The sequence below is a fragment of the Perissodus microlepis genome, chromosome 4, assembly GCF_051167445.1.
Source record: "Perissodus microlepis isolate ML-2025 ecotype Zambia chromosome 4, ASM5116744v1, whole genome shotgun sequence".
In the NCBI taxonomy this organism is placed as follows: Eukaryota; Metazoa; Chordata; class Actinopteri; order Cichliformes; family Cichlidae; genus Perissodus; species Perissodus microlepis.
Window position 1 is genome coordinate 30,200,981 of NC_140464.1, and position 13,954 is coordinate 30,214,934.

Genomic DNA, 13,954 nt, shown 5'->3' on the forward strand with positions numbered 1-13,954 from the left:
TGGTCAAATGAGACAAATGACATAATCAAAACCATAAAAGCTACAGACGCTAAACATACTGCTTCTTAAAATAGCGCACGTATTTCAGCTGTACCAACATAATTAGAATAATGGTATTTCTATTAACAACATTTTAGCATGATAAGCTCACATCAGGTAACACAATATGACATTAGAACATGAGTGGAGTTACTGAAAATGTACATCTACTAAAATTTTTATTCAAAATTATAGGTAATTTACGATTAATCACTCAATCATTATCATAAACTTGATCATTTTATGTTATATCAAACATAAACAGATGTGCTTTCCTTAAAAACGCTGACATTTTTCCCAGAAACCAGAGTTGAGATGTGATTGTACATGTAAATAAGTCACAATAAGTCTCTTTTGATCAGTGCTTTAATATTGGCTTGTGTTTTTTCAATACAGCTTGAAGCAATACAGAAACACCCCTGGTACCTGTAAGTATATTTAACTTTTTTTTTTTCTTTTGTCCATCTGGCTTTTTTTTTGCATTTTACATTTTCCCCTCTCTATTCAATGCACCTCCACCCCTGCTGACTTTTTATACATACCAGCTTACTATGATCCTTCAAAGGAACTGTTTCAAAGGCAGCGTAAGAAATCTCTGCAGAATTTCCCCTTGTTAAATTTAACAAAGTCAAATAGCATTTTATGGAATCATAAGATGTCTTTCCTAATTCCAATTCTTAAATATAAAGCTTTTAAGTCGTGCTGGTACTGAAATACCGTGTCTCATACATAAAGTACACCACTAGTGAGCGTTAACTACAAGTAGGTGAGTGAATCCTGTGATCTATTTTGGGATTTCTCTCTCCAGTCCTGCAGTCTTGGAGACCAAGAGTAGCTCCCGGCCTGGATTTTGGAAAGCAAAATTAAGCTTTTCAGTTATTCTCACATTTTTATTTTCTGTCAGGGTGTAAGTGAAACGATACTGCCTCTACTATCTCTTTCAATAGTCATGCTTAAACCAGATCTATTTATACTTATATATGAAAGCCTGTGGCTGATGTGGCGGTGTTCACTGCACCACATGCTAAACTTTCTTCAGAGCCTAAATAGACTGACTTTTTGTTTTTGTGCCAGGGGCGGTCGGAACGAGCCCTGTCCAGAGCAGCCTCCCCCTCGCCGAGTGTGTATGAAGAGGATACTGTCCTTAACTGAGCTTGACCCTGATGTCCTGGAAAGCATGTACTCCCTAGGGTGCTTCAGAGATCGGGTTAAACTCACACAGGACCTTACAAGTGAGGAGTGAGTAAATACAACACAGAAATGTCCACTTTTACATCCGAGATATTGCCGAATCTGTGCCAATCACAAATCAGATTTACGTCCACATGCCTGTTTCTCCGTTATTCCTCCTGATTCCTGAGTTTACACCATCACAGCCGCTGGCATCTCAGCTCTTACACAGGCGCTAAGTGCAGTTTTTAAATGTAAGTGTGCTTGTATACATACTGAGAAAGTAAAAACAGAAAACACGACTCTGTGTTGCTGATTTAATTTCTCTTTTTCTCATTATCTCTTTGTCTCATTGTGGCCAGCCAGTTACTTACATCATGAACTGCCTGACATGGCAGGAACAAGAGCAACAATGCAAACAATGCCTCTCGCATTTTCCTCTCTGTCCGTCCTCTCCGTCTGCAGAATTAACGTGGATGTTCACCCACCACACGAGGCTCCAAAATAAAATTGTATTTAGTCTCTTCATGGCAGTAATAAAAACAATACATATATAAAAGAGTCATTAAAAAAGTTATTAAAAAACTTTGTTCTTCGTGAAGTGAACTCAGCCTGAGGAAAGGAGCTGGATACTACTGTCTGTACAAAACCAATCACCCTCTGAATCAGCTGAGATGTTTTTGGATGATAACTTATATATAATGTATATTTAATAAATGTAACACATGCCAGATTTGACCTTATGACTTAAACGAGTTAGCTACATGAAATTTTCAGGGATAAAAAGCTCCTTTAAGCTCTCTTAAAACCTGCAACAATTGCAACATCATGGGATATATGACAGTTTAATGTCTGTGATATAGAGTAACAGAAACAAGAATTGGTAGCCTGGACAGTTAATCTATTTCCTGAATATTCACTTAAGAAAATTCCAAAAGTACATTTTCAAATGTCCTTCAAAGGTCGCCGCTATGAGTGGAGTGGCTCTGCTCATAGTGTGAATCATTTGTTCTTTATTTTAGCCATTTAAGCTCCCTTTCTGTTGCCTTTGAGCCAACTTTCTTCTGATTGGCTGCCCCTTGGAAGGGTTTGAATAGCAGGTGGGCAGGACAGCTTTGGTTACAGTTGGAGGAGAATTAAAGGTGACGTGATTTGAAAGAGTCCTTAATCTGATCTCTAAACTTTTTTTCTGATTTAGTATATTTCAGTTGCAAGTATTAATGATTTTAGGGGAATAGCCACAAAATAACAATAAGAGTAAAAGTGAAAAGGAGCAAAGTGCAATTATTTATATAGAGAAACCATCAGAAAATCCTCTTAGACGCATATATAATTATCCAGCTGTGCAGTCCTTAGCTTTGTGAAACATGTCTGCAGTGCAAAATAATTTGTATTCTTATCCTTATTATATCCTGGCTCTTTTACTTGCCACAGCAGGAGGAGCAGTTTTTCATACTACAAGCATGCAGACAGGGTTAGCAACCACTGTAGCAGAGGCGCTAGCAGCTAGCTGATCCGTGTGGCAGCAACATAACTTCGAAAACTGCTAATGTTTGTAATAACTTGTTAATTTGTTGCCTTACCTTCAAATAATTAAAAAAGGCAGGTTTAGAGTTGACACTGAACTTTGTTAACATGAACAATGAATACTTACCTTCCCCAATCAGGAAGTGACCCAAAGCAAGCAAAAAAAGTTAGCTAGTAGTGTGTCTACTTTATTTAGACATTATGCATTTTTTTTCCACATATAGATATTAGATTAAGCAAAAGATGACCACTTTCTCTCAGTTATATAGTGTGCTACCTAGCCAGCTAGCTAGACATAGATACAGGTAGGTTAGAAAAGTCATTTCTTTTTAATGACCACTAGCACACAATCCTGCAAAAACACTTCAGGTCCTGTAGAAGTTTAACTAGCAATCCATGAAAGCAAACAAACACATCATCGTCTTGCACGTCTTGTTTAACATCTTTGTAAAGTCTTTATGATGACCAAAGACTGACCTTTCGGCTGTTACATTTTTTCCCCCAGCATTTAATTTCTTTCTTACTACGCTTGTTTCTGCAGGGAGAACCAGGAAAAGATGATCTACTACCTCCTGTTGGACAGGAAAGAGCGATACCCCAGCTGTGAGGACGAGGATCTGCCACCAAGAAATGACATAGGTGAGATCGTCCTGACCGTAAAAAAATAAGATGTAAAGCTCTAAATGCATATGTTAACCTTCGTTCATGCTACTATTTATTCTTGAAAATGTCCAGAGATGTTTTTAATTATTTCTTGCATTTCCATTTCAATTAATTCACAAATATTTTTGTCTCGCAGACCCACCCAGGAAGCGTGTTGACTCCCCCATGCTGAATCGTTATGGCCGCAGTCGTCCGGAGAGGAAGAGTTTAGAGGTCCTCAGTGTCACAGAACAGGTTTCTCCCACCCCGCCTCGCAGGGCCCTGGACACTAATGCATACAGCCAGAGGTACTAACTGTTTAAAACTACAAGTGAGAACAAAGTGTTCAGCTTTGGAAGAGATTAGAGCTACAAACTGCCAGAATATTTTTTTTTGATGATTCAGCGTATGTGTTACTTTCTGCTGTCTTTGAAAGGTCTCGTTCAGTCAGTGGGGCCTCCACAGGTCTGTCCTCCAGTCCTCTTAGCAGTCCCAGGGTAAGAACTTCACCCTATATTGTTTCTGTGTGGATCTCGGTGGCTAGGTTTAGGCAGTTTTTCTGTTTAGTTGTTTTAAATGTTTTAAACATAGTCCATATAACCAACCTATATCTATTCAGAATACATATGCTGTATTTTATATTATTTGACAACATGATTGTGTAAAAGTATAGGAGTGGCACAGACTGTTACAGTTCATTTGTAATTTGCACCCATGTGACAGAGTCTTTATACAGTTATTGTTTTTGTAAGGACACTAAGCTACAGCTCATCTTCATTACTCTCTCAGATTTGATACAGTGTAACTTTCTAACAGATGCACAGTTTCTCAGTTTTATTGTATTAGCTACATATGCTAATGTAGAGCTCCGCAGATTTGCTGTTATTGTTTATGAGCACTACAAAGAAGAGTTAACTTTTTAAATGATAAACCATTAGCATAAAGCTGGTAGAGCCAGAAAGTTAGCTTAGCTGGACACAAAGACTGTACATAATGAGCTGCTGGAAATATCAACTAGCAGATCAAGTGTGTATTCTTCCACAGCAGGAATGTTTCCATTTCCATATCTTTTGCTAAAAACTGAATTTCTAAAGTAACAGTAGTGTGAGGCTGTGTTTGGATTCAGATGGTTATTTAAAGACACACAAACACATACAAAAACATTATTCTTCGCCCAAAATACATTTAATAAAATGTAACTGCAATATACAAAATCACAGGTCCAATAATTAATCGTTTAGGAATTTATCAACGGAATGTTTATTTAATGTATAATTTCATGGAAAACTTACATGTAATGAAATTACTCAGGGATTTGGACCTTTTTTATTAGAGCACTGATTTTGGTTGTTATTAGTATTATTAATACATCATTAAATATCATTCTCACGTGCTTTTCTGCAAGGTAGTGTGTTGTAGCGTGATACCAGTAAAACACAAATAGTGTGTGTGTGTGTGTGTGTGTGTTGTCAGTTGCTTTAGTACATGCATCATCAGTTCAGGTCTTGACAAAAACAAATTTCCTGTATTGTGACTTTTTAATATATATCACAAGCTCTGGCTGTCATCGCTTCTCATGCCTCGCCATCATATCATTACATCCTGAGTCATATGCATTGTCATGTCATGCTGCCTCATGCAAAGATCTCTGTTCTCATGCTGACATGGGTAAAAAGTGTCTGAAAGACACACATTTATGATAGAAGTAGAAGTAATTAACTCCATCGTTCGTTGTTGCATCTCGATGAGGTTCGCTGATAAATCATATCCATGAATCATATTTCATGACCATTTCTTCCTCTCACATCTGTCTGTACCTGTTTCCATCTCTCTCTGTCTACCAATCAGAGTCCGGTCTTCACTTTCAGCCAATCAGAAGTCACCTCCACCTCCAAAGACCCCAAACCAGGAAGTGCCACCACCCCTCGACCTACCCGCCCGGCGCCTGACCCAAAAACCCAGACCTTGCCCTCAAAAGGCCCCGCAGAACGGCCCCAGCTTTACACCATGAAGTCCCTCCCACTCCAGACACCACGCTCCCCTTCCCCTTCGCCCTCCCCTATACTCTCCCCCATTCCACGCTTCTTCAACTTCCCGTCACCATCTGTCTTCAAGTCCAAGAACGTCCACTCGACCTCTAACTCCTCTGCCACCCCTCCCCCTGTGTCGCAGGTCACACCGCAAGGCTCGCCGCTGCCCACCCCGCTGGGCACGCCTGTGCACCAACTCCAACACCCTTCCTCCACCACCCCTCCCTCCTCTTCCTCCTCGTCTTCTTCTTCCAGAGCGGATGGAGCCGGAGGGGCCTCGCTGTCGCTGACCCCGCCCTCCAGCCCGGGGGGCAGTGGTGGGATGGCCGCCTCGGGCTCTGCTCACTGGAGATCCAGGCTCAACTCATTCAAGAACAACCTTCTGGGCTCTCCGCGCTTCCACAGGCGCAAACTACAAGGTGAATAAGGAGTTTAAAACACACAATTAAAGAAAATAGTCTTTTAGCCAAGAGCAAATGAATCTTATCGATGTTATGAAGAGATGAATCCAAGATAGAATCTATTGTTACTAAGAAAGTAGCACGTGTTCCAGCCTGATGCCTGGGGCTGTGTTAAGTAACATCTTATTTTCTAATATGTAATTACAGCAATTACATTTGAGCCTGTCATCAAGAATTACTGCCCTTTTCTTTCCCTCTCTCTGACTCCAGTTCCTACATCAGAGGATATGTCCAGCTTAACGCCAGAATCCAGCCCAGAGTAAGTACACACATTAAATCAGTTTTCTTTCCTACAACTCAAAGGGGCGCACTGTGTTTTTCACTTACATGTCTAAAGACCCACAAAGTAAGAGAAAAGCCCATCCCCCATCACCGATCAGATCATCCTCTCACTTTGTTCCTTTCCTTCTATAGATCAGTGAGCTTGTCTCTGAATCAACAATTCAAGTTTGCAGTCATTTCTGATGTCGTAACCGAATGAGCAGCAATTTTTACATGTTGATCTCTTACATTCAGAATGAATGGAGCCATTCCTGCTAACTCTAAACTGTCACAGCCAAAAAAACAAATATCAAACATTTGTTGGCTGCCAGGGTGAATACAACAATGTTTATTTATTTCTAAAGAACCGATTTGTGTTAGCACGTAGCATCTAATGCTGCTACAGTCAACATCAGCACTGACTGTCCCCCACAGCACACAGATGTGTTGAAAGTGTAATGCTGAGGCACAGCCAACAGTTTTAAGACCAATTTGAAATCAATATGCAGGAACTGTGTATTGGTTGTTGGTTGCTCTGCTTTTTTCATCTTTTCTTTTGCCTTTTGTGCTTCAGTGCAAACTACACTTAGCTGGCTTTCACCTCTTTAGCACTGTTTGCTTTTGTGCTACTATCTCTCTTCACATTTACTGTGTTTTAATACAGCCAACTTTCCATTAAAGCTCTTCTCATGTATATAATTTTTCTGTTTCTGCTGTCAGACAACAGAACAGGTATGGCACGTTAACTCCTTGTTAATTAGCCGTCACTTGCAAGCCATTTTCCGAGATAAAAGTCACGATTTTACCAAAATCACCATAGACATTGGTTTAAGACAAGTTAAAGCTGCTGTTTGCAGATAAACATTCAGAAACTGAGAGAGAGTTTGAAGCATCATGTTCACACCATGCTTCACACTGAAATAAGTCATTTAGAACAGGGCTAAAGGGCTAGTTTATTATAACACAGCAGAGAGTAAGTTTGCTCCAGTATCTTAAGTTTAAGATTCAAACACACACTCTGGGGAGGAGGTGGGCAGATCGAAAATATTAATAGCCTGAATATCAGCACTGGTATCAGTATTGGATCAATACTGGCGCGACAAGATCGATACTTTGTTTCTATCCTCTGTGTTCAGTATGTAGCCAACTGAATTCTGTTTAATAAATACTTTTTTTGAAAATGAAAAACATTGTAACCTTTGTTTGTTGATTTTATTCGTAGCCTACAGCTGACCCAAAGTCGTTTAGAGAAAGACACACTGACATTCCAGGTCTCCAACAAAGCTTGTTTCAAACTTCATGAAAGGCTGAACAGGGTTTTTTTGTTGTCTGAACTTTTTTAATGTTCAAAGTAAAAATCACAGAGATTTAGTGGTGAAGAAGATTTATCTCGTAAGTCATGACACACTGCCCTCCACTACACAAGCTGCACTTATTGGTTGAACGTATCGCTGTTGGTATCGGCATCGGTTTAGGCCATGTAAGTACTTGGTATTGGATCAATACCAGAATTTACAATATGGCACACCTCTACTGGGGGGATGTACGATGGCCCTCAAAGGTCAAACGCACTTCAAATTAAAAAACAAAACAAAACACCAACACATAGAAAAATGCTACAAAAGCACTCAAAACACAACAAACACTCGAGCGAGTGTTTTTTGGGGAGACGGTAACGTCATGGACCAGCTGCAGAAGTGACAAGCTAATGGCAAACAGCTAATAGCAAACATTTATCTACAGTATTAAATGAATCACATCTTTTTGTCCCTCACTGCACTGTCTCAGAGGACTCCTTTACATGCTCTGGTTTCAGTCACGTTATTTCCTGTCCAAAAACACCAACATTTGCTGGTGTTTTCTTAAGCTGCAGTGCATTTGACCTCTCAGGCCACTGTAGAGATGCCTGACTTACATTATCATATTAGAAAGAGAGAACATGTGGAGCTTGTTATATGGTTTTAGACACTGTTAGACTTTGATTTGCAGTTCAGCCTAAAACACTCAGCAGCAGCATATCTGAAAAAGAGTAAATGACAGTAAATCGTCATCTTTCACTAAATAACCAGGTAACTTTTTACCAGTTTTACTGTGCTTCACCCAAAAGCCAAAAAAAAACTCTGTTACTGTGGGCTGACACATCAAGAATGAAAATACATGTTGATTAGCTCTCCACTGCGATGTGTGATATTACTGTGTTATCGACTGACTTGGCTGTAGTTGTGCTTTCTTGTCCATTTTTAGTGAATTTAACCTTTAATCTCTGTGCTGTGTCAGTGCTTATGGATGAGTGAGCCATTATTTTTCTATTTGTACTGTATAAAACGTGTGACTGAAACTAATCTGATTAATTTGCAGGCTGGTGAAGCGGTCCTGGTTTGGTAACTTCATCACGCTGGAGAAAGAGGAGCAGATCTTTGTCTTGATCAGAGACAAGCCGCTCAGCTCTATCAAGGCTGACATCGTCCAAGCTTTTCTCTCCGTGAGTGCAGACAAACTTAGATAAGCTTCGACATACTTGTACGATTCCCACGGTGGTGTTAAACGCACAAATTTGAGATTCGATCGTCATAACTTGGCATCACTTTTTTCTTTGTCTTCTGCAGATCCCATCCCTCTGCCACAGTGTGGTGTCTCAGAATAGTTTCCGGGCAGAATACAAGTCCTCTGGTGGTCCTTCTGTCTTCCAGAAACCTGTCAAATTCCAAGTATTACTCCGTTCTTATTACCTCCTCAGCTCTAACAGAAGTGTTTTGCATGTTGTCAGTCAGTCTTGTAAGGAATAAGCACTTTTGATGAACGCTTTGAAATTCTAAAACCTTTTGGTGGAAGTACTCCTTCCTTAAAAGAATTGAGGGTTATAAAAGTTCTTAAAACCCCATTTGTGGATCTTTGTTTAACACTTTTTTCAAAAGAAGCTTTGAGGGATGTAAATGTACAGTGAGTGGTCTAGATGGTAGATGTAGGGGGTGTCCAAATTCATAGGCTGCATCCGTCTGAGGACCCGGCCTTTATGGTCTACGTGGACCAGGTCCTCCGAAGGCCGGGTAGGCCGTAAGTGAGCGGCTGTGAAATGGGATGGTCTAGTCTTCAGTTTTGCGTCACCGCTGTCTCGGTGGAGTTTAATAAACTCGGCTGTGTGCTCTTTGCTATCTAAAATATAAGAAACAGGACACTGGCGTAAATCCTCGACCATCTCACACTTCTGTTTAATCAGTTTTCCGTCTGACGTTTATTCAGCTGTGTGAAAACTATAACTTTAATCACAGCCAAACAGATTTACTCAGGAACAAATAAAACACTGAAAAAAGCCAAACAATGACATTTTTAAGTTATCTAAGTGACTCATATATCCTGTTTACCCAGAGTTTACCCCCGTGGGGGGTTTGAAAACGATGTGCCGGGAGTTCGCTGTACTCGCCCTGGCTAGCTATCAAGCTGGTGGGTAACAGACGTCTCCGAAACTGTCGGAGCATTATATGCAAATATGGGATGTCTTGATAAACCGAGCAGATATTTGAAGTTTACACAGCTACATTCTTGCCTGAAAATATCTTAAAAGTTTATTTTGTGACCCAGAAAGAGGAATAAGAGTAATATTAAAACTAAGTAGCTGCCGCCATTGTTGGAAACTGGAATTGGCTGCGCTATGAATTCTGGGATAGGTTGGGCCACAAAGGATACACCGACCTATCCTTCAAATCTGGGGAAATGAAGGACGCATTTGGAGGAGTCTTCGAATTTGGACAGCCTTTGTCGCGTCACTGTGATGTAATCGGCCTACAAAAGCGGCCTGATGCTATGAATTTGGACACCCCTGTAAACTAAGTAGCGCAAAAAATAAGATGTAAAACTAAAATGTAAATGTGAGCAAAGGACAAATATTTGGCTCTATGAATGAACCAAAACAGAGCAAAATTAATGTATTTTGAAGTCAAGTGGAGGCCTTATGTGACGGACGAAGTAAGATGCGATGCTGACTTGTTAAAACGAGTGAAACTAGCTAGCTAGCCAATTTATAGAACGAAGGACCCAAATGCTGGAGTCAAGGCAGAGAAAATAACAAAAAGCAAGAAACAGATATCCAAAAAATTTAAAAAAAAAAATTAAAAAATTGTCATTTACAGAGAATACACTAGGAGAGGTACACAGATGCTTCATCAAAGGAAATAGGGGAGACGGGACTATGAGTGGAGACAACTGGGGAACAAGCCACAGATGAAAACAAGTAAAGACAATCAGACCAACAAGAAGTCTAAACCAAGCACTAGAGCAGGGTTGTGGAACTCCAGGCCTCGAGAGCCGGTGTCCTGCAGGTTTTAGATATCACCCTGGGTCAACACACCTGGTAATGGTGTTCATTATTCAGGCTTTTATCAAAGAACTGGGAGCTGCAGTGTACTCGAAGAGGTCTTATAATATACTGAAGATCATATAAAGAAAAGCATCAAATGTACTACAGTACAGTAATGTCACCTTCATGTTCTAAGTAAAGGTATGTATTTGTCATGGAGTGCTAGCAGGTGATTACCCTCAGGGACCTGTGTGGCCCACAAACAGCTGATAGTGCTGAATGAAGCAGGCACTAAATTTGGTTTTATTTAACACAAACCCAGCTATGAGTTGGACCTATTATTTTGATAACACACAAATACTGCTTAAACAGTGTACAGATCAGAAATGTTATTCATATGTAAAGTGGTAAACCACTGAAAGTCTTTGTCTGCCTGTATTGTAATTGAAAATAATAATTAAAATTAATTTAAAAAAATGTTATAGTCTAATCTTCCATGGAGTACGGCTGAAGGTTGCTCGGTTTATTTTACAAACTCTTTAGCAAAGGTAATCTGGTGTCACTATGTGTAGAATTTGAAAATTTCCAATGACAAAGAAAGTGAGCGTTTTCAAAAATGCAGCAATTACGTGGGCGCTTTGATTTACAGAGTCCTTTTCCTCCCGTAGGTGGACATCGCTTTCTCTGAGGGAGAGAGGGAGCGAGAGAGGGAACGAGCAGAGAGAGAAGGGAGACGCGAGCTGGGCATTTACAGCGTGACCTTCACTTTAATATCAGGTAGGAGACCAGAGTCCTAACGCTTCCACATGTGAGGGGTTACCAGACAGATGCAAATGAATGCTGCACTGTGTCAGGGGCATACTTGTGTTTCTGCAACCTCACCCATTCAGCAGATTAAAGGTTTGGTTAAACAAGGGGAAAAGGGGGGAAATTAGCCATGTGATACGTCTAAAACAAATTTAATATTCAACCAATGGAGGAAAAATGTCTCGTTTTATAGTTTAAGATTTATAGTATTAGATGAGAAGTCACTGTCAGTGATGAACACATTGGAAAATACACTATTTTTGTTGCAGCTGCTTCACAATAAAAGCCCAGCTTGTTTTCCTAGAAGATCTACAGCGTTAGGAGCAAGAAACAGCAAGGCTGACACTAATGAAACTGTATTACTCTCTGTTATATGCATGTGTTATTTCATTCCTTCACAATCTGTTTGAATCCACTGTGAGGATGGTTGACTGCATTCCTAAAGGTGACAAATACAAGATAGAGAAAATTACTGAAACGATCACAAACACTTAAACTGGGTCTGACATCATCATGTTTGAGCCAATAACAGCACCCGATTTATCAGCTAACAGAGGAAAATACAGTGCTAACTAAAGTCTTTAGATTTTGTTGTGGAAATCAGAAAATGTGTGCAGTGATGTGCAGTTGAGCTTGACAGACGGTATTTGGTAGGACCACCTTTATTCTTCAACATACTTTGAACTCTCAGGCAAGTTTTCTCCTTATTTCTTTAAGTAGTCCTCAGGAATAGTTCTCCAAGGTTCTTGAAGGACATTCAAAGCTCTTCTTTGGATGTTGGCTGCCTTTTGTTCTGTCCTCTGTCAAGATGATCCCACACGGCTCTGGGGAGGTCAATCCATGACCGATTGTGTTCCATTGTGCGTTTTTCTAACCAGGTTATGTTTTTACTGGATTGGAAGTGTGTTTAGTATTATTGTCATGCTGAAAAATGAAGCCATTGCTAATCAGACACTTTCCAGATAGTACTGTCACTGTTGTACCTTTCTGCTAACCTTCTCAGCACATGTTGACAAAGACGTGTTAGTACTGACTTTAAGTCCAGTTCCTGTGTATCTCCAAAAGTTGATTCTGTTCATCTGGACGTAGCGTTTTGTGGGAGAAACGTTTCGTCACTCATCCAAGTGACTTCTTCAGTCTCAGCTGACTGCAGGTTTCCAATCTTATAAACAGTAGTAGTAGTCCGTAAGAGATTACAGGATGACACCAACCTCAGCAGCAGGACCACTCTCAGCATCGACCAAGTGTGTTTGAACTGTGTCTTCATTCCACCTACTTCACATACAAGGGTCAGTTCTACAGGCAGAAACATGGGTGTGCCGTGGGCTCCCCAGTTTCACCCATTGTGGCCAATTTGTACATGGAAGAAGTGGAAAAGAGGGCTTTGCTATCCTACCCTGGAACACCACCAAGCCATTGGTTCAGACATGTGGATGACACCTGGGTGAAAATCAAATCTCAGGACGTTCCACAATTCACGGATCACATTAACTCAGTGGACCGACACATCAAATTCACCAGGGAGGATATGAAAAGTGGCAGGTTAGCCTTCTTAGACTGTGAGATTTCCATCAGTAATGGGGGACATCTAAAAGCTGACGTGTACCATAAACCTACACATACGGATCAGTATTTAAGGTTTGACTCTCATCATCCACTGGAGCACAAACTGGGTGTCATCAGGACGCTACAACACAGAGCGAACACCATCCCCACTGACACAGCAGCCAGGGAGGCAGAAGAACATCAAGAAGGCCCTGAGTAAATGTGGTTATCCCAGCTGGACTTTTGTCAAAGCTGGGAAGGCGCCTAAAGAAAGCTCCAGCCGATCCAGGAGAGAAGGACAACCGCTGCCCAAGCGAAAACCTGTAGTGATCCCATATGTGTCAGGAGTATCGGAGCAGTTGAGATGCATTTTTTCTAAACACCAGGTCTCTGTGGCTTTTAAACCCCAAAACACGCTGCGCCAAAAATTGGTCCACCCCAAGGATCGGGTCCCCCGACACAAACAGAGTAACATAGTGTACGCTGTTAAGTGTCAGGAGGATTGCCAGGATTTATACATCGGGGAAACCAAACAACCTCTGGTGAAGCGGATGGCACAACACAGAAGAGCTACCTCGTCAGGCCAGGACTCTGCAGTCTATCTACACCTACAGGCCAGTGGACACTCTTTCAAGGATGAGGATGTAACATCCTGGACAGGGAGGAACGCTGGTTTGAGGGCGGAGTCAAGGAGGCCATTTACGTGGAAAGGGAAAGACCACCTCTGAATTGAGGAGGGGGCCTAAGGGTACATCTGTCACCATCTTACAATGCTGTGATTGTAGCCACTCATGGTCTTTGATCAGTGGGCTTTGATCAGTGGGTTTTGGTCAGTAGTTGTTGATCAATGGTCATGAGAATTTGCATAATTAAGATTAAGGAACTGACCTCCCAGCCCATTGTTCCTTCAGTGGGCTGGTTTCAGTCATTATGCAAATGTTCTGTTTATAAGATTGGAAACCTGCAGTCAGCTGAGACTGAAGAAGTCACTTGGATGAGTGACGAAACGTTTCTCCCACAAAACGCTACGTCCAGATGAACAGAATCAACTTTTGGAGTTTTACTTACCTGGATGACTGAGCATGCATCAAGACACTTCCTGTGTAATTTGGCCAACCTCAGCCCTGTTTCCCTTCCACTGAGATCATTTCTGATGATCAACTGAAGGGCAGTTCAGC

At 40.9% G+C, this 13,954-nt stretch overlaps 1 protein-coding gene across 2 annotated transcripts in view; it reads left to right on the forward strand.

The window, feature by feature from the left end:
- The window catches only part of LOC146389248 (serine/threonine-protein kinase BRSK1-like), a 37,542-nt gene that overhangs the window by 14,700 nt on the left and 8,888 nt on the right, over positions 1-13,954 (forward strand). Inside the window, exons 9-18 of one of the 2 annotated variants that reach the window (XM_084926984.1) lie at positions 436-467; positions 1,114-1,278; positions 3,278-3,375; positions 3,536-3,686; positions 3,815-3,875; positions 5,227-5,827; positions 6,080-6,128; positions 8,489-8,612; positions 8,737-8,838; positions 11,093-11,201. In XM_084926984.1, coding sequence (XP_084783110.1) covers positions 436-467; positions 1,114-1,278; positions 3,278-3,375; positions 3,536-3,686; positions 3,815-3,875; positions 5,227-5,827; positions 6,080-6,128; positions 8,489-8,612; positions 8,737-8,838; positions 11,093-11,201 — 1,492 coding nt within the window. The remainder of the gene's footprint in view (positions 1-435; positions 468-1,113; positions 1,279-3,277; positions 3,376-3,535; positions 3,687-3,814; positions 3,876-5,226; positions 5,828-6,079; positions 6,129-8,488; positions 8,613-8,736; positions 8,839-11,092; positions 11,202-13,954) is intronic. The other variant, XM_084926985.1, reaches the window with a different exon arrangement.